A 25,406-nucleotide genomic window follows, 5' to 3' on the forward strand; every position below is an offset into this window, starting at 1 on the left:
CAACGTGGACTTCCTTTGCCCATTTGGGCCAGAAGGTCACCAGGAGTTCATCATCACTGCTTGGTGTCAACTTGACATCTTCAGCTTCCAGACAAAATCTACACTTTACTTTGTACAGCCCTGTCCCAGAGTTAGTGACCCTCAGCTTGTCACCTGCTTGCAAAGGGTATAGATGCCGTCCTGGGTAGTTCTAGAGGATATCTCAGCAAGTGCGTTTGAAAGTTCAGCACAGCTGGAATTGTATGGTAGTGAGCTCTTCAGAGTGAAAACAGAATGACCGGATGGCCATCTGTCCTGGAAACTGAAGAGTTGAATAAATCACTGAAAATAGAACGCTTCGTGGAGGTTTTCTTCAGAAGTGAACTAGAAGTAAGTTTTCCAGGCTCCCAGGTCAGTAGACCAAACCAACTTCCTTCGATTTTTTTTCTTTTTAAAGCTGTTTGCAGAAAACTGGGTGGTAGCATGTCTGAACCAAATGGAAGAAGAGCCAGCGGAGCGTGCACTGTTCCAGCTCGGGCCACATGGCCAACTGTCGAGAGCAGCCCTGCCCAGACTGCAGTGGGGGCTGTGCCAGCAGCTCCGCAGGGCCCTTCCAACTCTGGAGTGTCTGTAGTTCTTGTGAAACCAAAACGTTGACTACCTGCCTCTTTCCTCGGGCATCGACGTGCTCATTTCCAAAGATGATGGTGCAGGTGACCTTTTCCATCGTGAGCCAGGAGAAGGTTAGGAGGCCTGAGGGGCAGGCGTTGCGTCCCCTCCTCCCCCTCCATAGCCCCCAAGGTGGAGCTTCCCTCACAGACCCCATCTGGTCGAGCCTACGGCTGCCCAGTGTACACTCAGTGATGCTTATACCAAATAGGGCATGTGTGCTGGTGTCTGTTGGGGACAGCCCCATCCCTACCTTGGAGAATTGCAGAGAAGCAGCAATAAGCATTAGGCGAATGATTGAAAGGACTGCTGGGCCGAGAGGCCTTCAGTCCCCTTACGTGGCTTTCCAAGTTCCTGATGAGGCTACAAAGGCTCCACTCATAAAAGAAAGCCAATAGTGTAAATAAGAACGAAGCCTCCACGCGTGATTTTTAAGGGGGATGATGAATGTGAAACCACCCACAGAATGCGTTAGAGTCTGGTTTTTCTGTGCTTTGTCATTTTACTCTGATAGGAACTTTTGTTACCTAACTCTGTGCATAACTTATTTAATGTACTGTATAAATGAACCAAAACTGTTAAATATGTATTTAGTTTGTTCTACTTAAAGTAGTCAATAAAAAGGCTATATTCCTTTTCTGCCTCAAGCTGGAATGGGACCAGGAGGAAAGGTGGTCCCTACACTAGGAGGTGTCCCCTCACCCTTATTCCCAAATCCTTGAGGAAGAGGGAGAGAGGGGCCCCAACTGGTTCTAGTCATGGCCTGAAGAGTGCCCAAGGGCATGAAGCAGGGGGTGCCTGCACCCCATGTGCCTGGAGCTGGCCTCTCTGGAAAACCAGCTGCACCAACTGGTCAGTGCCCTGTGGGGACCAGACCCAACCAGGCTGGCTGCTGGAGCCCACCAGTGGGCCTTGCGGTCAGGGGCCAACAACAGCTTCCAGACACTCCCCATTACTTCTCTCTTAAGTGGTTTTTTTGTTTTGTTTTTGGGGGTGGAGGCGGGCAGGGTCTCTGTTGCCCAGGCCGGAGTGCAGTGGTGCAATTATGGATCAATGCAGCCTCCACCTCCCGGACTCAGGCAATCCTCCCACCTCAGCCTCCTAAGTAACTGGAACTACAGGCATGGGCCACCACGCCTGGCTGATTTTTTGTATTTTCTGTAGAGACAGGGTTTCACCATGTTGCCCAGGCTGGTCTCAAACTCCTGGGCTCAAGCGATCTGCCTGCCTCACCCCCGTCAAAGTCCTGGGATTACAGGCATGAGCCACTGCACCCGGCCAAGTTATCTTGTAATAAGGAAAAATGAACCACGGAGAGTCTGACCATCTGTCCTGCCTGAACAGGGTGGTGGACTTGTGGATATATTTTCTAGTGACTTATGTATTTTCTTGTAAAATTTTAACACAAATGTCAACAGACCTAGACTTGTCAATATTCACTTATGTCCTTATGACACTGATGTTAAATCACAGGTAATTTTACTGTTGCCTTCCAATTTATTTGCTTAATGGTTGCATCATTTAATTGAGGCCATAATTTTTTTTAACTCTTCACCTCCTGTTGGGCAGTTGGATCGCTTTCGCGTTTTCTGGTGCAGCATACATCTATGCGTCCTTTGCATTATTTATTTCCTTAGGATAATTTTCCAAAGTGGAATTTTTGATACTGAACATTTCTTGGATCCTTGAAATCTGTACAAACTACTCTCCCTAAAAGTCCAACAGCTTGCATTGCCTCCAGCAGTCCCTGGGTGGTACTTTCTGTGGCCCAAAGGCTGGTGCAGGCACACCTTTGTGTGGAATTTCAGGCTGCCAGTCTGGTTTACCAGCCGGTGAGCTGAGGCCTCAGTTCTGTCACTTGAATACCCATCTGTGCTCTCTCCCTGAGACCCGCCTCTCCTGAACAGCCTTGCCCAAGAGGCTTGTTGCCACCACCAGCTTCACAGTCCCCTAGAATGCAAGGGGAGACGGACTGGTTACTAGGTCTGGAAACAGGGAGAAGGGCTGGCCTGTGGCCTAGGGCTTGGCTGTATGATCTTTAATGCAGGTGGTGCCAACTGCAAAGCTTTCTGGACTGCACTGCAATCTGCCCACCTAGAACAATGACAAGATCTCAGCCATGGGACTGTCAGCCCTGCACAAGAGCACTATGTTGGTGGAAAGGGAATGTGCCATAGAAATGGCAGGCTGAAAATCTTTTCGTGACCGCAAAACACCCAGATGCCAGATAAATTATAATGAATGTACTTTTAACTGCATTGCTGAGGTCACAGATAGGACATTCCAAGAACTCAAGAGTTGGAGGGAGACTGCCTCTAGGCACAATGTGAGACTTGGTTTTGAGCATATACAAAGTGCAGAAACAAAACTGGGGCCTTTCCCCAAAGGCAGATAGCTCAGTACCTTTGGCACCGTGAAAAGGCGGCAGGGAAGATCTGCCCACCTGCAGTGGAAACTGAATTGGAAACAGCTCTGTCCCTGCTTGAGAAAAAGGAAAAAAGAACTGGGACGGGCATGGTGGCTCACACCTATAATCCCAGAACTTTGGGAGGCTGAGATCACTTGAGCCCAGGAGTTTGAGACCAACCTGGGCAACATAGTGAGACCCCCGTCTCAACAAAAATTAAAAACTTAGCTGCGCATGTCAGATTTATACTGAAGGAAGGTCAGGGAATCCTGGTGCTGAGAAATTAAGATAATTAAGGACCTTCAGGATCAATATTGTGTGTCAACCAATTATAAGCTGTCCGGAAACGACACTGAACCTTCAAGGAAATGAGCCATTGTTAGCAAAGTCATCAGGAACAATAATTGATTTAGACGCCTGGGACTTCAGATATTACAATCACCAGATACAGGCTGGGCACAGCAGCTCACGCCTGTAATCTCAGCACTTTGGGAGGCTGAGGCAGGCAGATCACAAGGTCAGGAGTTTGAAACCAGCCTGACCAACATGGTGAAACACATCTCTACTAAAAATACAAAAATTAGCCAAGCATGGTGGCACACGCCTGTAATCCCAGCTACTCAGGAGGCTGAGGCAGGAGAATCCTTGAACCTGGGAGGCGGAGGTTGCAGTGAGCCAAGATCGCGCCACTGCACTCCAGCCTGGGCGACAGAAAGACTCAAAAAAAAAAAAAAAGGGTGGGGGGGGCACCAGAAACAGAAAACAAAATATGAAACCTCTAAAGATGGCACTGAAAAAGAGCAAAAAGTCTGAAAATGACTAGGCAGATTTGAAAATAGAATTCTGGAAATGACAATCATTGAAATAATGCATTACTCAACAATAGATTACACCAACCTGAAAAAGAAAATTAGTGGTGTGTTACCTTTGTCAGAAAGAGACAGGCTGGGCGCGGTGGCTCATACCTGTAATCCCAGCACTTTGGGAGGCCGAGGCGGGCGGATCACGAGGTCAGGAGATCAAGACCATCCTGGCTAACACGGTGAAACCCCATCTCTACTAAAAATACAAAAAATTAGCCAGGCGTGATGGTGGGCGCCTGTTGGTCCCAGCTACTCGGGAGGCTGAGGCAGGAGAATGGTGTGAGCCCGGGAGGCAGAGCTTGCAGTGAGCCGAGATAGCACCACTGCACTCCAGCCTGGGTGACACCATCTCAAAAAAAAAAAAAAAAGAGAGACAAAGAATTGGGAACTATGAAAGATCTGTCCCTCTGGAAGGTTAGGAGGGGAAAGCCTTCTCATGTGTTACCAAGGGCAGCATCCAGGAGCCTGCTGACTGGTGTTTCTCAGCAGAAAGGGGACTGTCCTGAGGTGGGGGTAGGATCTTGGGAAGCAATCGTGTCTCTTGCCCATCTCTGCTTCTTTCTGACTGCTGGTATTTCAGGGTCAGGGTCACGATTAGGCATGTCCTCTTCTTAGCCTTCCTCCCAAAGAGGCTTGGAGGAACCGGCGACCGACCGTCCCCACTCCTCAGGTGACTTCATTGCCTGCTGCCAGGAGCCCTCTTGTGGACAGAGCTGGGCTTTCCCCCTGGGTTGCCACCATCCCTGAGCCAGATTCCTTTCCAGAGTACACACCAGCAGCTTTTCCTTCCCCTTCCCATTAGCGTTTTCTCAGGCTGCCTTTCCACCCCATGAGTTAACATTCTCTAAGTTCCTCCTAGGGAGTTCCAGAAGCTATCGGGGCTCAGTCTCCCCACCTTCTGAGGGCTGGCTCACCCGTCCCCTCGCACTGGGCTCGTGCTTGCACCCTGTCTGCCTTTTGCAGCTCCCAAGGCCATTGTTCCTCTTTTTGGTGTAGCTGCCTCTGCCTCCTCCAGCCAGGGCTGGTTTCTGCTACCAGAGGGTGCCCTGTCCCAGTGCTGTTCACTCCCGACGGCTAGCAGCTGTTGGTGCCAGGGAGTCGATCCCCCCTGCATGACCTACTCACTGAGCTTTTTCCTCCGTAAGCTGGGGATGCTAACAATGTGTACGCCTCTGGGGTGTTGTGAGGGTAAGATGCAATCAACAACATGGGTATAGCCCCTAGCACACAGCTTGGCACCCAAGGCGTCCCTGTAAACTGGTTGCTGCCATACCTGTTTCTCTCCCTGCCAATCTGTGGTTTCCTTGAGGACTGGTGTTTGTGTCCAGCACTCTATGTGGAGCCTGGTGTCCTGCACGAGTAGTATGTTTCAAGAATAATTTTTTGAAGACCACCTAGTTCTCAGTCCCTTTCAGCCCATCAGAGGCTGTGTTAAGGGGACTTGTTAGGAGAGCTGTAGGGCATTGGCCACCGTCTAGACTGTTTCTGGCTGCAGCCTGGCCTGGCACTGGGCCAATCCCCAGGACAGGTTTGAATATATACAGGTGCAGGTGTGAGGAACAGGAGAGGGCAGGTGCAGGGAGCGAGTGGAAGGGTGGGGGGCGGCACCTGGCTAAGGAGCCTGGAGCTCTCCTGACTTCAGGGCTCTGCCTGCCCTTGACCGAGTGCTGTCACCAGCCCAGGACATCTGATAATCCCCAGCACCTGCCACAAAGCAGGTGCCCAATGGTTGTCAAAAGGAGCTGAAGACCCACCAAGAGCAGGATTGGGAAAGGCGCCCCAGTGCAATGGCACTCCCTGCTTCTCACAGTGGAAGCGTGGCTGTGGTGGACAGGGGTGGCTTGGGACAAAGGCCATGGACAGGGTAACTGGGGTTGCAAATGGCCCAGCTCAGCTGGAAAGCGCCTTGACTGCCAGGACATGAAATTATGACCTTGATGCTGAAGGCAGTGGGTGCCACTGAAGGGTCTTGGCCAGAAAGGTGCGTTTTCAAAATGGCAACGTTTTGAAAACCCCCTCTGGCTGTGTCTTTATAGGGAACGGATGGGGTAGGAGCCAGGTGAAGAAGCTGCTGCAGTCTTCCAGGCCAGAGAGAACAGTGGCCCTGACTTGGGGGCTGGGGCAAAGCACAATGGTGGGGATGGCAGGCTACAGGTGAGGTGGGCTCATGAGATTGACAGACGAGGCAGAGGCTTAAGGGCTTCCTCCGGGTCCCCACAGCCCCAGCCCAGCTCTGACGTTTGTTCTGTGGCTGCGCTCAGCTCCACTCCCACCCACTCCCTGTCTGGCACCCTCCTGTCTCCCTGTCACCTGCAAGACAACATTCCACTCCCATGCACCCGGCCTCCTCAGCTGGCCCCAGCCCTCACACTCCAAGGCTCCCTTCTGCCCTCGCACCTGCCCAGAGACCTCTGCTCAACTTTCACAGCTCAAACCAAACGCTCTCCTAAGTGGCCCCCTGACCCTGCTGGACATCCCCGCCTGCGTGCCCTCCCCTGCAGCTCCAGCCTTCGGGAGGGAAGGAGGACACAGCCTCTATTAAAAATCATAATAAAGAGGTGTCCTACCTTCAGAACTGCACTGCAGAGGGAGGCAGGCATGGTGCCCAGGGCACAAAAACTAAGGAGACACCCACCACAGATAAGTCAGCCTGAGGGTTTGGGCATGTTTAAAGATGGCAGTGGGCTGGGCACGGTGGCTCATGCCTGTAATCCCAGCACTTTGGGAGGCCAAGGTGTACGGATCACTTGAGGGCAGCAGTTCGAGATCAGCCTGGCCAACATGGTGAAACCCCATCTCTACTAAAAATACACAAAAATTAGTGGGTGTAGTTGTGTGCACCTTTAATTCCAGCTACTTAGGAGGCTAAGGCAGGAGAATCACTTGAACTCAGCAGGCAGAGGTTACAGTGAGCCAAGATCACACCACTGCATTCCAGACTGGGTGACAGAGCAACTCTGTCTCAAAACATAATAAAAAAAAAAAAAAAAAGATGGCAGTGGGAATTTTTTTTAGTTTTGAGGATTTGTTGCTACAGTTTTTGTGGAGGACAAAAGCAGCCTTTACAACACAGGATGGAAAGCAGGGCAACTTCCTCCTCAGCTGTCTTCTCTAACAAGACACACTGCCCAGCCTGGGCAACACGACGAAACCCCCATCTCTACAAAAATTAGCTGGGCGTGGTGGTGTGCACCCATAGTCCTTGGCGCACTGCAACCTCCGCCTCCTGGGCTCAAGCGATTCTCCTGCCTCAGCCTCCCAAGTAGCTGGAATTACAGGCACACACAACTACACCCGAACAAGCCTCAAGCCTGCTCAGAGCCCAATGTGGTTCAGATGGTGGCGGCACTTTCTAGGAGCTCCCAGGGATCTGTGAAGTGGGGTGGCAGGAGGATGGCCTGGCACTGGACTGGCCAGGATGCCACCAGGGACCTCTGTGCAGGTGGCCCAGGCAGCCAGGCTGGTGGAAGAAACTCTCCCGCAGGGGCTGCCGGGGAGAAATCGCAGGGAAGGCCCTGCCTGGAGTCCCAGATGGGGATGCCCACCCTGAGCTGGTGCCATCTGAGTTACCTTTCTAGTCAGGCCCCCCAGCCCAGTCAGGACCTGGCGCCATCAGGGCATTCGGGAACATGGAAACAGCACTCACCCCACCGGCCACCCCTCACGACTTAAAGCCTCCTATGACCTCCTCGTGATGTAGCACCTCAGAGCCCCGCCTCGCCCAGCCCCCTCCCCTGCACCCTCAGCTCAGCCCTGCTACTGGGTCGCCCTTGGTTCAACCAGGCAAACCCTCCTCCTCCTCAGGGCCCGTGTGCTGTCTCCTCTGTCTGGAAAACTGATGCCAACACTCCCGGGCCAGGTCAAATGCCATCCTGTGCCCCTGTGGTGCCAGGGGCTTCCTCTTCAGAGCAGTTGCTTAGATGTTAGATGTCCCTCTCGGCTGGGTCGCCTCCCCTCCATGCCCCCAGTAATGGAGGGGACAGGAGGACACCCCCAGGGGCTAGTAGGACTGGCTTGGCCTTTGTCCTCCTGGAACCACTCTATGTGGGGTGGCGGTGACAAGTCCAGCTTGGTGAGAAGGCCAAGTCTTCCCACAGGAGCATGGTCGAGCAATCTGGGCCCGGAGGAGGCTCTGTGTGGGTGACACTAGAACCCCTGTAAAACCTGCAGAGACATATCACCCCTCCCTCAGGCAGGACCCGCCACCAGGGAGTCAGGGCCGGGGACCCTGAAGTGGGAAGACTTGTGTCAGCTCTTGTGAGCATCCACTCTGCAAGCGTAAGGGCACAAGGTGGGAACCAGGGGGCTTCCCGAGAGGTGCCCCCCCGGAGCTTTTGGCCTGGGAGGTACACAGGCCCCGCAGCCCAGACCTGCGAGAGACAGGAGGCGACACTGGAAGGGACCACTGCCTTTATTGCCTCTGTGCTGGGGTCCCAGCCTGGGCTTCAGAGGCCTCTGGGGGCAATAGGTGACCCTGGGCCCAAATTATTGCTACTTGGCCAGGTCACCTTGGGGCTTCCCATAGTGCCCTGAGAATGGGTGGGGTGAGGGCATGCAAATGATAAGAAAATGGCATGCAAACCAACCCAGAGGCCTCTGGCACATCCATGGGTGCTGGAAGAGTCAGAGCCTAGTGGCCTGGGAGGGCAACAGGGGCACCCAGGTCCAGCCCAGCCTCAGGGGCAAGGTTTGAGGGGTTGGGTCCCTGAGCATCAGCCCTGCTTCTGCTGCTAGCTGGGAAGGAGCAGAAGCCTGGCCCCAAGACAGCGGGAAGAAAGCAGGACCCTTGCTAGGCAGCCAGATGGCCCAAGGCCCACCCACACAGGGACAGAACCTGCCCTGGGTCGCTCAGCCAGGAGGGACCAGAATCCAGGTCTCCTGAGCCAGGCAGAAGCCAAAGTAGCTTGGAGGCTGAAGTGACAAACAATAAAATACATGGATAAATAAATCAATAATAAATAGAAAGCAAGCAGCCCAGTCCCTGATCCCTGGGCTGAGAGCCCTTCCACCGGGCCCAGGTCCAGGAGGAGGCAGGCCCTGGTCTTTGCGCTGGGTGGGCTGGCCAGGGCAGAAGGCTCCAGAGGGAGGGAGGCAGGGTCCCGGGGTCCTCGGCGTGTGAAGGTCTGGCTCAGTTGTTATTCATTATCCACCAGGAGGCTGGGGGTCAGAGGTCGGGGGGTCAGGAGCCCTCAGGAGCCCACTGCCCCTCCCAGGCGACAGTGAGTGGGGGTCTGCCGCACACCTGGGAAGAACACAGTGGTGAGGGTGTCCGGAGCCCGCAGGTGGTCGATGAGGACGCGCTGGAAGGCCTTGCTGCAGGGCGACTGCTGGTGCCTGCGGAGACACGCAGGCTGCCATGACCTCGGTCTCCCTACTCCTGCCCCACCCTGCTGCCAGGATCAGACCCCGGCCCTTCTCACGCTGCCTCTGAAGCCTCAGTCCTCTCCCCTTTGACACGAGGACGCTGTGCAGGTAGAACGAAGGGCACCGCACACAGTGCTCGGCATAGGCATTGTCACATGCATGGTGACAAGTGTGTGTTCACTAAGTGCCTCCTGTGTCCCTGTGCTGTATTCAGCTCTTCCCAGTCACCTCCTTTAGCCCACAGGAGTTGGAACTGTTACCACTTCCATTTTGGAAAGGACTCGGGGGTTGGGCAGGTGGGGTCACTCATCTGAGGTCACAGAGCCAGTGAGTGGGAGAGCAGGATTAGAACCCTGGCCTGACTCACTCCAGGGTCACAGTCCATGGTGTTAGCGGCCAGACTGGCACTCATACCTTCTCCAGGAGGCCTCATCCTGCCAGAACTCATACAGGGTGAAGGAGGCACCGTCCGGCATCTTCTGGGCAGACACACTGCGGGGCCAAAGAGATGGGCAGGCCAGGCCAGGGCTGCCACCACCTCTGCCTCCCTGGCCTGGGGTCTCATGGGAGCCCTGGCCCAGGACGTCCAGCCCCAGCACCCCTCTCTGCCCCAGCACCTCTCCCCTCCTCAGCCATCCCACCTGCCAGCTGGGGACTCACTGCAGACAATGGCTCTGGGCCCCTGTGAAGTCCACATAGCAGCGCAGGGCTCGGTGGAAGTCCTGCAGGCCTTCCTCTGCCACCTGCACCTGCCTCTGGGCCACGAGGATGTGCTGGTGGGAGAGGCAGTCGGTCAGCCGGTGTGGGGCTGGGCGCAGGGGAGGGACTGGCCGTGGCCTCTAGGAGGTTCCCAGCTGTTTTTTTGTTTGTTTGTTTTTAAGACAGGATCTTATTCTCACTCAGGCTGGAGTGCAGTGGTGTGTGGGATCATGGCTCACTGCAGCCTCTACCTGCCAGGCTCAAGCATCCCATCTTGGCCTCTCAAGGTGCTGGAATTACAGGCATGAGCCACCTACACCTGGCCCCCAGCCTTCTTGACTGATGCCAGATCCAACCTACCCTTTAGCTGGGTTCCTGCTGCCAACCTGCCCCCCAACCTCCCTGTCTCCATTGTCTCCCTGTCTCCAAGGGTGCTGCTTGATCCAGCCACTGTCCCTCCTGCAGTATGCCACCACTTCCTTCCTCCCTCCAGCGTCCGTCCACACTGCCCCAGACCTGGCTTTCAGAAATGCTGACGGGGAACCAAAGCCCAGAGAAGGGTGGCGGTTCCTGCAGGTTCTCAGAACCCGCCTGGTTCTCGGCACCTGCCTGCCAGGCCTGGGGGCGGGGCACATGGGCATTGCAGAGGGTGGGCGCAGCTGGCCCCATGAACCCCCAATTCATGAGCACCCCCAGATATGGCCATCCAGCCGCTTGCCCCTCTCCTGGGCTCACCGAATCAGGCCCCTTGGCCAGGTCCTCTTCATGCAGGGGTTCCAGCCGGGGGGCCTGTGAGGGCACAGAGTATGGGCCGCGCCTCCAGCATGGGCCTGGCTCGGGTGGATACCAGGAGAGTCCTCCCTCGTGGGGCCCTGGCCCCATGGCCCTCACCTTGCACTCGAGCTGGTCGATGAGCTCCTGGAGGCGGTTCACCTGGAGCTGCCACTGCATCTCAGCCTCTGAGCTGTGCCCTGTGGGTGGGGCCCGTGCAGGGTCAGGCAGGGGCCTCTCAGGCCTGGCAGGTTCTCAGAATGAAGTAAGGGGCAGTGAAAGAGCAGGGCCTGGGGGAAGGAGGGATGCGGTGCCCGCCTTGGCCAGGCCTCCCACCCCGCCCCAGGCGCACCTGTGTCAGAAGAGCCGGGGGACCAGGTGGATGACCGGCTGCCGCTCCTCAGGGCCCGGCGTCCTGTCCGCCGGCTGCCGCAGGGCCTACTCTGCGCCTCCACGCTCTCTGCATCTGACCTAGAGAAAGTGAGGCTCACAGGGCCGAGGACTGGGGCCCCAGGACGGGACAGGCCTGGGTGAGGAAGACAGGCCTCCTGGGACTCTGAGGCCTAGCCCCAAAGCCAGTTTCATCTCACCCCACCATGGCTTCCCTGCCCAAAAATACAGCCTCTAGGATGCTGAGACTGTGGGGATTTGGAATGGGGGTACAGTGGGCGCTTGTGCACTAGCCCTGCAGGTCGGCAGCGCCCTTACATACCGCCAGCCACGGGCCTGGGCCTCCAGGGTATCTGACGCCCCCTCCAGCGAGCTCTGCAGGGCTTGCAGCTGGCTCACCGTCTCCCGCAGCAGGAAGCGCGTCACAAACTGGTCCACCTTGGAGGCTCTCTCGTACGCCTGCGGGCCAAGGGGGGACGGTCAGCATCTCCCAGCCTGGGCATTGATCTCTGAGTGGGTCCTCTGCCTCTTGCCCATCAGAGCAGCAGTGGCGGTGCCAAGAGCAGGGGCACGTAAACCCGGCACAGGCAGGAGGATACTGAGACCCGATGGGCAGGGAGGGTCTGGATCCCTCCTTGTCCGGGCCTGGCCTCCCTCCCCGGAGGTGTGGAGCCAACTCACAGCAGGCATCTGCCTGCCGACGTGCCTGGCTTTTCTGGACTTCACGGCCCCTTCCCTGATGGGGCTACCACCTTCAGCATTGTCATAGCCAGTGAGTCCCAGGCACAGCTAGGCTGGGTGGGGCTGTCACAAGGTATCCAAGGGCCAATGTTGACACGAGGCAAAATGATGGCCTGGTGTGGCCCCAGACTCACAATCTACGTGTTCACTCCCTCATTCATTCACTCATGCACACAACACTGGATGCTTTTTACTAAGAGCTGCTAATAAAGACAATCAGGTCACCGTCCTCACTCACACAGACACACACACACACACCCGCTGGCACTGACCCCAACCGCCACTGCCAGCCTCCTCTCAGCCCCTCTCAGGGCGGCAGAGAGGCAGGGAGGCTGCCCACATGTTAGGCCCGGCGTGGCCCAGCATGGGATTCTGAGGCTTCTCAACTACCTTCACTTCCTGGGGCTTCCGTTTCCTCATCTATCAAACAGGAAAGATGAAACTCAGCATATGGAGCTGCGAGAAGCTCCCAGGAGTTAATTCCTGCACAGGACTCAGCCCAGGGTCTGACACATAAGCTCTCAATGCTAGACCTGCCAGCCGTCTATCGTCAAGGGTAACACAATAAAGGGCCTGCCCACTTACACACCCAGGAGTCACAGACGTCCTGAGAATTGCCTAACCCCCACCACACACACACACACACACGCAAACACACACGCGTGCGCACCAGAGTGGGAGTCCTGGGGAGCTGTGGTCCAGGTGCCTGCCCTCTTCGAGGGGACTCCAGAGGTCCCATCCATCAGAGATTTCATCTCCTGCCACAACCTGCCTCAGCTCAGCCATCAGATGGGACCTCCTGGGCCAGGCTTATGAGTTAGGAGACAAGGACAGAGAAGAAAGTGGGTCTTTTCATTCTCAGACAGGCCAGGGTTTCTATCTCCATGAAATCTTTCCAAAAAATTCCTTTTTGGGTATTTGAGATGATGAGTTTCTGTGGCTTGCAACCAGAGAACAGATAGAAGCACCCACTCAGAGCCAGGCACTGCTACAAGAAGAATTTCATTTAGTCTTTTGTTTTTCTGAGACAGAGTCTCACTCTATCACCCAAGCTGGAGTGACATGGCATGATCTTGGCTCACTGCAATCTCGGCCTCCCAGGTTCAAGCAATTCTCCTGCCTCAGCCTCTTAAGTAACTGGGATTACAGGCCCGTGCTGCCACACCTGGCTAATGTTTGTATTTTTAGTACAGACAGGGTTTCACTATGTTGTCCAGGCTGGACTCAAACTCCTGACCTCAGGTGATCCACCCACCTCTGCCTCCCAAAGTACTGAGACAACAGGCATTAGCCACCATGCCGGGCCTCATTTAACCTTTGTAACAATTTATAGGAACCATAATTGACCCCATTTTGCAGATGAGAAAACAAGCCCAGAGAGATTTATTACCTGGGCTAAGGTCACATAGTAAGTTAGTGGCAGGGCCAAAATTCATACCCAAACCACAGAAATCCCCCTCTATTGGCCACTAAGCACCTTACATGCATTGCCTCATTTATGATCATTAGCCCAGTTTTACAGCTGAGAAACCAAAAGTGACAAAGTGAGTGGAGCCCAGATTCACCTTTAGGCCCTGGGAGGCGGTGCTCAGAGCCTGCAATTGGTGAGGTCAGCCCGTGAGGTCACAATGTTGCCAGGGCCCAGGGGGCAGAGCAGACGGAGTGTGGGCCATGGTCCCCAGTGGTGACCAGCCCTGCCATGGGAAACAATAGTTCCCACAAAAGGACCAAAGCACCCAAGCAGGCCCACAAGGAGAGGCCAGCTGACATGGACAAGGCCTGGTGGAAACAGTTCCTCAACCACCTCACTCAGAAGAAGCCGACTGTGAGTGTGGGGGATGGGGAACAGGGCTGGGGAGGCAGATGGGGGTCAGGGAAAGCTGGATAGGTGGGTGGGAATCTAGGCCTTGTGTGCAGAAGTCCTAGGGGGTGAGGGAGGAATTCAAAAATCTCTCCCAAGGATGAGGCTCCCAGGGGCCCATATGGGTGTGGATGGGGGTCTTTTCAAGGTGGCTCACGCCTGTAATCCCAACACTGTGGGAGGCCAAGGTGGGTGGATCACTTGAGCCCAGGAGTTCGAAATCATCCTGGGCAACATAGGGAGGTCCCATCTCTACAAAAATAAAAAATTAGGTGTTTGTGGTGGCGAATGCCCATAGTCCCAGCTACTCAGAAGACTGAGGTGGACTGCGTGAGCTCAAGTCAGGCATGCAGTGAGCCGTTGACAGCACCACTGCACTCCAACCTGTAGGACAAGACCCTATTTGACTCAGTCTTTAAAAAAAAAAAAAAAAAAAAAAAAAAAGGCCAGAAGGGAGGGCAGAGATTCCAGAACCAGAAAGTGGATGAGACTCGAGAGCCCAGGGAGATGAGCACGAGTGGGATTCTCTCCCAACCCTGGACAAACGGGTGGAAGTCCCAGCACGGAGAATCAGTCCTAGTTGGCATTACTGAAGCTAGAGGCAGGTGGGATTCCCCTGTGTCCTCTCCCCAGCTCCTAGGCTCAGAACTTCCCTGCCTCCCTCTCAAATGAGCAGAGGCCCTGGACCAGGCAGGGGTTGGGGGTGCTGAGAGCCCCCGACATCCCAGGGCCTGGAAGGGATCTCATAAACTTAGACGGAACTGGTCTCAGGAAGTCAGCCTGGGATGGACGAGGGTTTCCAGAAGGGAGGCGGAGTCCAGGGCGCCACGCAGGGAAGGGAGAGCTTCCCCGAGGCCTGAATTGGACAGGGGTCCCCTCCAGCCCTGTGCATGGGAGGATGACAGGACCCGGTGGATGAGGGTCCCAGGAGGAGGGCGGGGCGGCCCCGGGTCGTGGGCTCGGCCCTGGCGCGCTCTCCCCTTCACGCCCCTGTTCCACCCCCAGACCAGGATCGTGCTGATCCTCCCCCTGGACAAGCGACAGCCACTGGCCAAGGCTGGGCGAACGACTGACTACGCGTCAGGCGCCGGGCTGGGCTCCCCGGCGGCACCCAGGTTGCGCGGAGCGGGAGAAAGCGGCGACCGCGAGCTGAAGATGCCGGTGCTGCTGCTGCTGCTGCGGCAGGAGGCGCGGCAGCCGGAAGAGGGCGGGGCCAGGGCAGCGCGGAGCTGGCCGCGGCTGCGCTCGCGCCTGCGGTCCCCGGGAAAGGCTCCCAGCGAAGCCGGGCCTGCCAAGCAGCAGCCGCGCAAACGGTGCCGCTGCCCTCGCCCGCGACTCTAAGCGCTTGGCCCAGACCCCAGCCAATAAAGAGTGCGTGGCAACCCTGGAGCCTGCGAGTCCTGTCGGAGGCGTCTGGGAGGTGGAGTCGGGCTGGGCAAAGCTGAGCCTAGGAGCCGCACAGGGGTGAACGGGGCGTATTGAAGGCAGAGCCACCGCCACGTCTGTAGCCAGGGCTGTCTTTTACTTTCTCCTTACATGTGCCAAGGGTCAGAACAGAACCCCACACCTTGCTACAGTGGCGGGAGGCAGTTTCCCTCCCCCAACACTCCAAACCCAGGTCACATCCCGCTCAGTCTGCAGGCTCAAGGGAGGTGGGCTTGGGCAAACCCAGGCGTGGCCACGCTAGTGAGGGGGATCTGCTTCCGGTAAAGCCTGACATCCCCCCACAGTCCCAGGCCAACAGGCACCATCCTGGGTAAGAACAGCCAGGGCGGCAGTCAGCTGGGGCAAGGCCTGAAACGTGGATTCTGCCTGTGGACGCACCCAGGAGAAGCTGGAAGCCCTCTGGCACCTCACTCCTACACATTGTACTTGGTAACCCCAAAGCACTCAGGCCCTCCAGTCTTCCCCAAGGTACCTCTGTCTCCCAACCTACCCTGTATCTCCTTCCCCACATGACAAAGACTTCTTCCAAACCACTCACCTGTCTAGAGCAGCTCATTCCCCTGCTCATAAGCTTTCAATAGGTCTCCATTACCAACAGGGAAAAAGCCCACAGTCTCAGTCTCACTCCCCAAATCACTTAGAAGCAGCCCTGCCACACTTTCTGTGTGGGATCCTGCTGCTGCTTCTCACTCTCCCAGGTCCCAAATCCAGCTCCACACCCAATGCCACTCCTGGCCTGCTGAACCTGCAGCCTACCTTCCTGTCACACCCTGGTGACCAACCTCAGGATGCCCTCTTTTGGGGGCAGATGCAGCAGGACTGAAGTCCCAGCTCACTAGAGCCACCAGCCCAGCTTCTGCTGAAGATATACTTTTGTCACCGTCACCATGATGAACATCTCCTCCACCTTGCCTGCACCAGGCTGGAGGCTGCATAACATCACTCCTGCTAATTGTGAGAACTGACTCTTCCCTACCATCCACGTGGTAACAATCAGGGTAACCACCTTCTTCCATGGGGCCGCACTTCCTGCCCATACAGTGATTGGCCCAAGCTGGTCCTGTCAGCCCCTCCCCCTAGGACTGTAGTTCAGGAACTATAGGAGACCATGCTCTCTACTTGAACATGCACAGGCTAAGTCAATCTTCAGAATAAAAACACAATGCAGGCCAGGCACAGTGGCTCACGCCTGTAAACCCAGCGCTTTGGGAGGCTGAGACGGGCGGATCACGAGGTCAGGAGATCAAGACCATCCTGGCTAACACGGTGAAATCCCTTCTCTACTAAAAATACAAAAAATTAGCTGGGCATGGTGGTGGGCGCCTATAATCCCAGCTACTCTGGAGACTGAGGCAGGAAAATCGCTTGAACCTGGAAGGCAGAGGTTGCAGTGAGCTGAGATCATGCCACTGCACTCCAACCTGGGTGACAGAGCGAGACTGTCTCAAAAAAAAAAAAAAAAAACGAACACCACCACCACCACAATGCAGTGCACATCCTGGGTTCCCTACAGCCCTGCAGTCAGATTCTGTTCCTGAAACCTGATTTCACCCTTGCTCTTGGTATCCATAACACATAAGATCCTTGTAATAAAGTCCTTATTTTGGCTTACATTCACCCGAGTCTTCTACCTGCAACCAAATCGGTCCTGAAGAGGATGAGGCTTTGCCGAGACAAGAAGTGGCCTCTTTCCTGTGTGGTGGGATTATTACTACCTTTTGGAGAAAACCAAACCCAGAGAAAGATCAAGACTAGGTTAGGACTGCACAGTGAGTCAGCTTCAGAACTGAGTCTTGCTGGGTGCGGTGGCTCACATCTGTAATCCCAGCACTTTAGGAGTCCAAGGCAGGTGGATCACCTGAGGTCAGGAGTTCAAGACCAGCCTGGCCAACGTGGTGAAACCCTGTCTCTACTAAAAATACAAAAATTAGCCGGGTATGACGGTGCGCGCCTGTAGTCCCAGCTACTCAGGAGGCTGAAGCAGGAGAATAGCTTGAACTCGGAAGGCAGAGGCTGCACTGAGCTGAGATTGCAACACTGCACTCCCAGCCTGGGAGACGGAGACTTTGTCTCAAAAAAATAAAAACTGAGTCTCAAATTCAGGCCCACGTGAATCTATCCATGGAAGCCCCTAAAGGTAGGGCCAGAGCCTGTCGGGGCTCTTCAGGGAAGCTGTAGATCTGTGACTAAAAGCTTTTTCTTCAGCACTGGGAAGGTAAGGGCCACACATCTGGCCAGAGTACATCAGATAACTCTAAGTGGTTTGAGAAAGGAATCAGATTGATTGTGCTGGGCTGCTGAAGCCAGACCCCTGGATGCCAAAATCACTGCCCTTGGCTCTGTCCAGGAGAGAGGATGGGTCCAGGGAGTTGTCATAGGGTAGGGGGCTGTGGAAGGGCAGCTGCTGGGGAGTGAGGTCACAATGAGACCAATCCAAGTTCTTTTCTGCCTTCTGACCAGCTCCTCCTCCCTCCACAACCGGGAACTTCCGTCAAGCCCAGGTGAGAGGTGCCAGGAGGCTGCCTGGGTCCCCAAGGGGGATATATGTCCAAACAGCCTTACCACAAGGCCCCTTCGCCTTCAAAATTCTGCTCCTCCTGGGGGCTTCTTAGGATCTAAAAGGATCAGTCCTAGCCATCTCGTCAGCCATCTCAGCAAGCGCTGACGGGGAGGAACAGCAAAGGAGAGGCGAGTCCTGAGAGTGTGGGGGCCCGGTGCAAGGCGTGGAGCTGGAGCCCGGCGCCGGAGGAAGACGAAGAGGGTGAGATGCGGCTGGAACCCAGCCAGAGCAGAGACTGAAGCCTGAACTAGGGTCCAAGCCTCAGGCCTAGGGACTAGGCACGAGCTGAAGAGGTGGCGGACGGCCCGGAACAAGAGGCGGGCCTTTCAGACCAGAGGGCGGAGCCAAGAGCTGAGAGGGGTGGTGATGTGATCCAGAAGAGGAGGAATTTAGGCCCCGGAGGCAGAGCCAAGGGCTCAAAGGGACCACTCCCTAGCACAGAGGCCGAGAGGTCTCGGGCCGACTAAGCCGAGTGGCACGAAGGAGCGGAGCCTTCAGCCCCGGGGCTGAACGGAGCCCGAAGGTGGCGTCGCTGTCGGGGAGCCGCCGTGTGCACCGACCGCCCTCCCTGGGCCGCATCGCGGTGGTGGTGGACCAGGGCTCGGGTTTCACCAAGGCGGGCTTCGCGGGCGAGAACCAGCCGCGAATAGTGCTGAAGAGCTCCAGCCTGGTGCCCAGCTGGGACCGGCCGGTGCTGCCCGGCGCGCTGGGCTGTGAGCTGGCAGGCGGCGTGGCGCGGGCGCACCCCATCAAGCACGGCGTGGTGGCAGACTGGGAGGCGCTGGAAGGGCTCTGGGAGCGCCTGCTGGTGGGCGGCCTGCGGGTGTGCCCAGAGCAGTGGCCTGTGCTGGTGAGCGACTCCCCGTCGGCGCCACCCGCAGGCCGCGAGAGGGTGGCGGAGCTGCTGTTCGAGACCCTGGCAGTGCCCGCGTGCCACATGGCTAGCACCGCGTTGTTGGCGCTCTGCTCCACTGGCGCGTTCAGCGGGCTGGCCGTAGAGGCGGGCGCGGGCGTGTGCCACGCCACGCCCATCTACGCGGGTCACTCGTGGCACCAGGCCACCTTCCGACTGAACGTGGCAGGTAGCACCCTGTCGCGCTACCTGCGGGATCTGCTGGTGGCGGCGAACCCTGACCTCTTGCAGCACGCCCTGCCCCGCAAGGCCATCACACATCTCAAGAAGCGCAGCTGCTACGTGTCCCTGGACTTCGAGGGCGACCTCCGCGACCCCGCCCGCCACTATCCGGCCAGTTTCAGCATGGGTAACGGGAGCTGCGTCTGCCTTAGCAGCGAGCGATTCCGCTGCCCCGAACCCATCTTCCAGCCAGGCCTGCTGGGCCAGGCTGGGCCGGGGCTGCCCGCGCTGGCCTTCCGGGCGCTGCAGAAGATGCCCGAAACGCTGCGGATACGACTAGCAGACACCGTGGTGCTGGCCGGTGGCTCCACGCTGTTTCCTGGCTTCGCCGAGCGCCTGGACAAGGAGCTGGAGGCGCAGTGCCGGCGGCACGGCTACGCGGCTCTGCGGCCCCACCTGGTGGCCAAGCATGGGCGTGGCATGGCTGTGTGGACCGGCGGCTCCATGGTGGCCTCCCTTCACTCCTTCCAGCGCCGCTGGATAACCCGGGCCATGTACCAGGAGTGTGGCTCCAGGATGCTGTACGATGTGTTCAACTGAGTCAGGCTGGACTGAGGGGTGGCAATGCGGTGGGGGACAGCTCTCTATCTAAAGAGTCAGGTGTTTGGAGCTGGCAGGGTCCTCCTGGAGGGTGGAGCTGACTGGATGGGTCACCCCCAAACCCTTTCTGGGCCAGGAGGTGGTATTTGGGACCCATGGGACCCTCATTTTCAACTGTAATTTGAATCTCCCCAACCTCTGCCAGTTCAGAGAATGCCAGTCCAGCTGCCTACCCCCAGGGCCCTACTTTATGGCAATAAAGGTGATGTCCCCACTTGTGTCCATGCCACAGATATGGGAGTTCCTCCAACCTCTCGTCATGCCAGGCCCCAAGGGGCAATCCTTTGAAAAGCTACTAAATCTCATGTGAAAGTCACCAGCAGGAGGAGCCCTGTGCCTAGCCGTGTGCTCAGGTCAGCTGACGATGAGTGCCTGCTTCCCCTTCTGTAAAAAGTGGGGTCAGACACACTCCCGGGCCTGCTCACTCCCCCTTACAAGAGCCATGGAGCAAAGGCAGGTGGTGATATTTCTTGAACACACAAAGGGATGGGCGGCTTATTTTTTGGAAGTCACCACTCAAGGGCCTCAAGCCCTATCAGCACTGTTTGTGCTTGTGCATACACGTGTCCACATGTGCACACAAACGCATGGGCGCTCACGTACCTGCCTACTCACGTATGTCCTCGGGCCAGGCCCTGCCCTGTGAACCTGTGAGCACAGCCTTCCACATCTAGCCCAGCCCTGAATGATATCCCACGGCAGTTGTGACAGGCCAGCAACTAAAGCACCAGCAGCCCCTAGTATGAAGCACCTACTGTTTGCCAGATATTATTCTGGGTGCTGGAGACAGAACAAAACAACAAAAATCCCTGCCTTCGTTCTCACTTGTCACAGTGATGTATGGAGAGCAGCTCTATTGTTACGATGGTTTACAGATGAGGAAACAGGCCCAGAGAGGTCAAGGGGCACAGCTACAAAGTGGGAGCCAGGATTTGAACCCAAGCCCCTAGCTCTATAACCCTGAGTCAAGACTGTGGAGGATCCCACAGCACAGCAGATGCCCGCTGCCTCACAGTGGGCCCCCCACCATCAGCCACTCCACTCACCAGCTTGGTGGCATCCATGGCAGCGAGCACTGCACGGTTCAGCGATTCCAATGCAGCCAGCACCGGCCGGTAGACACCCAGGTGCTCTGCGAAGTAGTCTGCAGGCAGAAGAGGTGCTTGAGGGTTCCTGGACCCCCACCCATCTACCCACCCTGGGATTCTGGCCCCCTGGAATTCCTCAGCAGCCAAGCAGGCCTTATATCCTGAGCTCAGCCCAACCTGTCCCATCAGGAGACCAGCAACAGTCCCTTGCCACACCTACCCTGGGGCCCAGGGGCCCCAGGAGACAAGAGCTCCCGTGGGCCTACTCACCACACAGTTTTTCCGTTTCTAAATTGCTGCAGGGAAAAGAGAAGGCACGCTTCAGACCTGGGCCTTGTAAACTGGGACTACTGGGACCAATGCCCCACCTCCCACCCACCAACTCCCAGCTCAGTCTAACAAGGAGGCCACTTCTGCTCCGCCCCAGATTAAGTTGCTCCTGCGGACAAAGTCCTTGCAGGGTCGGAGAATGGGTTCTACTGCCCCAACTAATCACTCTGAGGGCAAAGATTCAGACCCATTCTTGGCTTCCAAGAGGATCTCAGGCCAGGGGAAGACGGATGTGGACACAGGCCAACGAGAAGTGGTCAGAGCTGCGAAGGGGAAGCCAGGTGCAGGGAAATCCAGGGACAGCACGGGGTATTTAGTTGATAGGTTAGGGAGGGTTTCCTAGAAGAGGAGCTGCCTAAGTGAGGCCCTGAAGGACAAGGAACTGGCTGGGGAGTCTGGCCAGGAGGGGAGGGGGAGTACTGTAGACGAAGGTTCCAGCCCAAGTCTCAGGAAGACTCCTGAGACTGACCCTCAGGAAATGGGAGAAGGGAAGTAGAGGGAGGTACAGCGGTTCGTGCGTGTGCACCTCTGGGAGCAGGCACGGGGAGGAGCATGCACACTCCTGCCAAGACGTGTAGATGTGGGAGCACACAAGGGGTAGATGGTGTGCGTGTTCGTGCACTGCATTCTTGGGTGGAAGCAGGCGGGGCCCAGCTGTCCCCAGGCATCCTCGGGTCACTGTGGGAAGCGGGAATGGGGAGCTGAGCCATGGGTGGTGACTCAGACTTGGCTATTTCGGGGTCCCAGCTGGAAGCAGTGTAGTGGGCAAGGCTGTAGCTGGAGAGGGGGTAGGTAGGCGGGTAAAGCTGGAACCGAGCCCCGGTACCTTTCTCCCTGCCCCCTCTTCCTCGTCCTACAAAAGGAACCAAGGCAGCAGGGGACACAGTGGGGTAAAGACAACCCGGCCTGGCATCTACCCACGGCCCCTTCTCGTACTCACTCGGTAAGATGCCCATCAATGCCGCTGAACAGTTCCTGCAGCTCCCCCGGGCTGAGAACCCCATCAGCAAAGTAATTCTGGAATTCCTCAAATGAGAGCTTCCCATCATCTGGTGGCGGGGGAGGACAGGGAGCAGAGGAGGTATCCCTGACCCTGACTGCACCCCTGCCACCACGTCCAGGGCCCCAAAGGCCTCGTAGCATCTGACAACCACCTAACCAGGTGGGATGGGATTCTGAGCTCAGTGGGGAGCCTGTTTGGGACAAAAGGACTGGGGTCCTCAAAGGTGTCCAATGAAGGCAACAGAACCTACTTTGCAAGCACCAAAGGGACAGGGCAGTACACAGCATTGGGTAGGAACTCAGTAAACGTTTGCCAAACGAAAAAACAAGCAACAGGCTGTGACATGGCTACAGTGTGGCAGGGCCTAGACGTCACCTGGAAGGATTTGGGGACCAGCCTCACTACAGGGCACAAGGAACCTCCACTCTCTGGACCCAGGACCTTCACAGAGAAGCCACGGGGAGGCAGATGGAATCTTCTACTAGCTGCAGCCTCTGTAGGCAGCAGCAGGCTGGCTCAGAAGGGAAGGAGCTCCCCATCACAGGCGCATGTGAGCAGAGGCTGGGAGCACTTATGTGGCACAAAGACATGGGATGTGGTCTGAATGATACGTGAGGTCTCTGAGCAGATGGATGTGGTGAGCTGAGCCGGAGGAGAATCTGAACCTTCACAGAGAGAATGCCCTGGTCCAAGTGAGGGCATGTGTCCTGATCAATGGGTTGGGACAAACAACCCCCGTCAATGTGAAGAGACCCACGGAGAAGGGCAAGGAGTGGGGACAGGACCCCGTCTCTAGGAGGATGAAACACAAGAGGGCATGAAGACCCAGATGAAAGGCGTCCCAGGCTGACTGCAGCGCTCAGACCCTCCACCGGCCACACAGGGTACAGTGGGCTGCTCCAGGTCACCTAGGAGGAGCAGCCTGTTGCTGGATGGGTCCCCTAGGGCTCGTGCTTTAGCTTCCAAGGTTCTCCTAGACCAGGGTCTGAGACTGCCCGGGACCCAAGGCAGGAGGAGCCGACTCCTTTGGCACTGGACCCAGCTTTATCCTTGCCCAAGGCGTGGGTTTAGTTGCGTCCTCCAAGACCTCCCTGGTCCAGATGGTTGGTCACGTGACAAGTTACTGAGCCCTCTAAAAACCTGAGTAAAATCTCCAAAAAGGTCTCACCTCCATTACCTCACTCTTCCAAGTGCCTCACACAAGGAGCCTGGGACTAAACACTGCAAAGACCCAAGTTCAAGCCTATCAATTAAAGGCTGTGTGACCTTAGGCAACCTGTTTCACCTCTTTAGGCCTCTGCTCCTTTATGAAATAGGGTGAATTCCAATCTAGCTGGTGGTTGCGAGGACAACAGGAGGCCATGAAAAGGAAGTGCCCATCACCGTGCCAGGGTGCTGTGTGAAAGTCAGCCCCTACCTCTAGCCCCTGGCCAAACCACATTCCCGCCACTCTCCATCCTGCCAAACTTGGCTGAGAACAGCACCTCCTCTGGGAAGGACGCCTTGATTGATTCTCCTGTTTTGGGCCTCCAAGATTTGTCTCGACTCTTGACTTCCCACCCAACCTTCCAAGTCTCCCTGGGCCTTCTGGATGCTTCCCACCCTGCCCCACTGTGGGACCCAGGGGAAGCCACACTCACCATTCTTGTCTGCTCTGCGGAAAACCTAGAGGACAAAGGGACATGGGGGGAACTGTGAGTGCCACCCAAGAAGCCAGAGGCCCCCACTCAACCCGACAGGGTCCCAGCTGGCTGGCCTACCCCCTGCCTTGCCTTTCCTCCTGCCCAGCCTGGTCCCAAACCCCCTGCCCAGCTCAGCCCTGCAGGAGCTTTTCCTGCAAGCAGGGCGCAGGAAGAGCACGCAGCGGGTGCCACCTCCACTCACTTCTCCTGCAGGGCCTGGCCTCGTTGGGGGTGCTCCTGGCCAGTTCCCTGCGTCCCCACCTCCCACACCCAGAGTGCAGCCCAAGTTCTATCTAATACCTCAGCCCCTGGCACGGTTCCAGTATGAGGAAGGTTGAGGAAATGGGCCGGCTTGCGGCCCAGGAATCCTGCACAGCCGTCCTAGACCTGAGCCCCGAGCTCTGCTGTGTGGCCATGGTCTATCCCAGCTGCCCTCTCTGAGTTGTTTCCTTGCATGCTGTTGAAGACAGCAGGCAGTGGCTACTCTGTCTCTGCAGGTGTCTGAGTTACCCACTAGCAAATAGATCAGGAGCAGCTGGGGTTAACTCTTTCAGGGCTGGGGCTTCCTATGGGGCTGACAGTGAGGACCTTTGGCAGGCGTGTGTGTACACACACAAGTCCAAGGGGGAGTGGGGCTGGCAGAAGGCAAGGTCAGCAGATTTCATTTATGAAGTGAAGATGAAGAGCAACAGAGGCAAAGAGGAGCAGAGTCAAGACAGGTCCCCATCTCTCTTAGTGACCTGCTCCCAGGTCACCCAAAGCAGCCCAGCAAAGGGGAGACTGGCAGGCCTGGCAAGCAGGGGTGGGCCAAGCCTGGGCTGACAGCCCCCATGAACTCCAGGTCCTGAACGCCAACTCCCTCCAAGATCCTGTTTTTTCAGCGTCAGCAGGGCTCAGAAAGACTCTAACCTCTAGCCTAACTCAGAGAAGCTCTGCCACTGGCTGAGGGACACACAGCAAGCCAGGGAGGCCCAGGTGGGGTAGATGGAGATCTTGGGAGCGGGGAGGGGTGCTAAGCTGGGAATGGGGACACCTGGGGTCACCCTGTTGTTCCTCTGCCTCCATGACTGACCTGGGACATATCCCCTCAGGCCTTGGTTTTCCTACCTGGGAAGAGGGAGGGTCAGGTCCCTTCCAGCCAGGGATGTGGTCAAGGTGCTGAGTCACTAGGGGCAGTGGGAAGGGGGCGGGAGACAGCTTTGCCTCCCTCTGGAGCTGGGGCATGAGGGGGCCAGGACAGAGCGTAGCACAGGTGCAGAAAGGGTTCAGGGCCGTGGCTGGTGCCCATGGGGGCTGCAGGGCCACCCGTGGTCCCATGGGAGGGTGACTCTGTGCAATCCTTACCAACTGTAGGACTCTGCTGCCCTGGAGTGGGGCCTGAAGGACTCTGGGGGCGGCACTAGAGTCAGAAGTGAGGGGACCCTTGTGCTTCCAGGCTCCCCTTCCCCAGTCAGCCCAGCCTGCGGCTGCTACAGAGTGGGGTGACGGCTGCTGTGATTGTCGACAGCTCCCCCCCAACACCAGACACACAAGTGGGGTGGGCTGAGGGGTGGGGGGCAGCAGGGGTAGTGACACTGCAGCAGGGACAAGCGGAGACATAGACGAGACAGAGAGACAGAACAGGGGACACAAAGGCAGAGAGGTCAAGAGAAAACAGAGACAGCAGGGCCAGAGAGAGAGGCAGAGACCCAGAGACAGCGGCGGGGCCCGAACAACCCCAGAGGGTGAGACTAACAGAGACTCGGGCGGGGAGACACCGCGAGCACAGCCCGCGCCCACTCACGTCCTGGAAGAGCGCGTGTCCGGCGGGCCCGGGGT

At 56.8% G+C, this 25,406-nt stretch overlaps 4 protein-coding genes across 4 annotated transcripts in view; 3 read left to right on the forward strand and 1 right to left on the reverse strand.

The window, feature by feature from the left end:
• Positions 1-393: 393 nt before the first annotated feature.
• LOC105528415 lies at positions 394-1,284 on the forward strand. The gene has a single exon (XM_011965150.1). It carries the CDS (start codon positions 522-524, stop codon positions 1,044-1,046), a length of 525 nt encoding a protein of 174 aa, XP_011820540.1. The 5' UTR covers positions 394-521; the 3' UTR covers positions 1,047-1,284.
• Positions 1,285-8,311: 7,027 nt separating this feature from the next.
• NECAB3 (N-terminal EF-hand calcium binding protein 3) overlaps positions 8,312-25,406 on the reverse strand; it is an 18,307-nt gene continuing 1,212 nt past the window's right edge. The window contains exons 3-15 of the mRNA XM_011965164.1: positions 25,372-25,406; positions 23,547-23,571; positions 21,844-21,952; positions 20,844-20,869; positions 20,532-20,629; positions 11,465-11,601; positions 11,105-11,223; positions 10,873-10,952; positions 10,717-10,770; positions 9,943-10,055; positions 9,697-9,774; positions 9,161-9,252; positions 8,312-9,075 (exon numbers count right to left, since the gene is read on the reverse strand). Coding sequence (XP_011820554.1) covers positions 9,047-9,075; positions 9,161-9,252; positions 9,697-9,774; positions 9,943-10,055; positions 10,717-10,770; positions 10,873-10,952; positions 11,105-11,223; positions 11,465-11,601; positions 20,532-20,629; positions 20,844-20,869; positions 21,844-21,952; positions 23,547-23,571; positions 25,372-25,406 — 995 coding nt within the window. The 3' untranslated portion in view covers positions 8,312-9,046. The remainder of the gene's footprint in view (positions 9,076-9,160; positions 9,253-9,696; positions 9,775-9,942; positions 10,056-10,716; positions 10,771-10,872; positions 10,953-11,104; positions 11,224-11,464; positions 11,602-20,531; positions 20,630-20,843; positions 20,870-21,843; positions 21,953-23,546; positions 23,572-25,371) is intronic.
• Positions 13,527-15,132, forward strand: LOC105528417 (chromosome unknown open reading frame, human C20orf144). The gene is made up of 2 exons (XM_011965152.1): positions 13,527-13,708; positions 14,750-15,132. Exons 1-2 carry the CDS (start codon positions 13,583-13,585, stop codon positions 15,083-15,085), a joined length of 462 nt encoding a protein of 153 aa, XP_011820542.1. The 5' UTR covers positions 13,527-13,582; the 3' UTR covers positions 15,086-15,132.
• ACTL10 (actin-like 10) lies at positions 17,678-19,714 on the forward strand. The gene has a single exon (XM_011965151.1). The coding sequence runs from the start codon at positions 18,688-18,690 to the stop codon at positions 19,423-19,425; it is 738 nt and encodes a 245-aa protein (XP_011820541.1). The 5' UTR covers positions 17,678-18,687; the 3' UTR covers positions 19,426-19,714.

This window comes from Mandrillus leucophaeus, unplaced genomic scaffold (assembly GCF_000951045.1).
Source record: "Mandrillus leucophaeus isolate KB7577 unplaced genomic scaffold, Mleu.le_1.0 Scaffold716, whole genome shotgun sequence".
In the NCBI taxonomy this organism is placed as follows: domain Eukaryota; kingdom Metazoa; phylum Chordata; class Mammalia; order Primates; family Cercopithecidae; genus Mandrillus; species Mandrillus leucophaeus.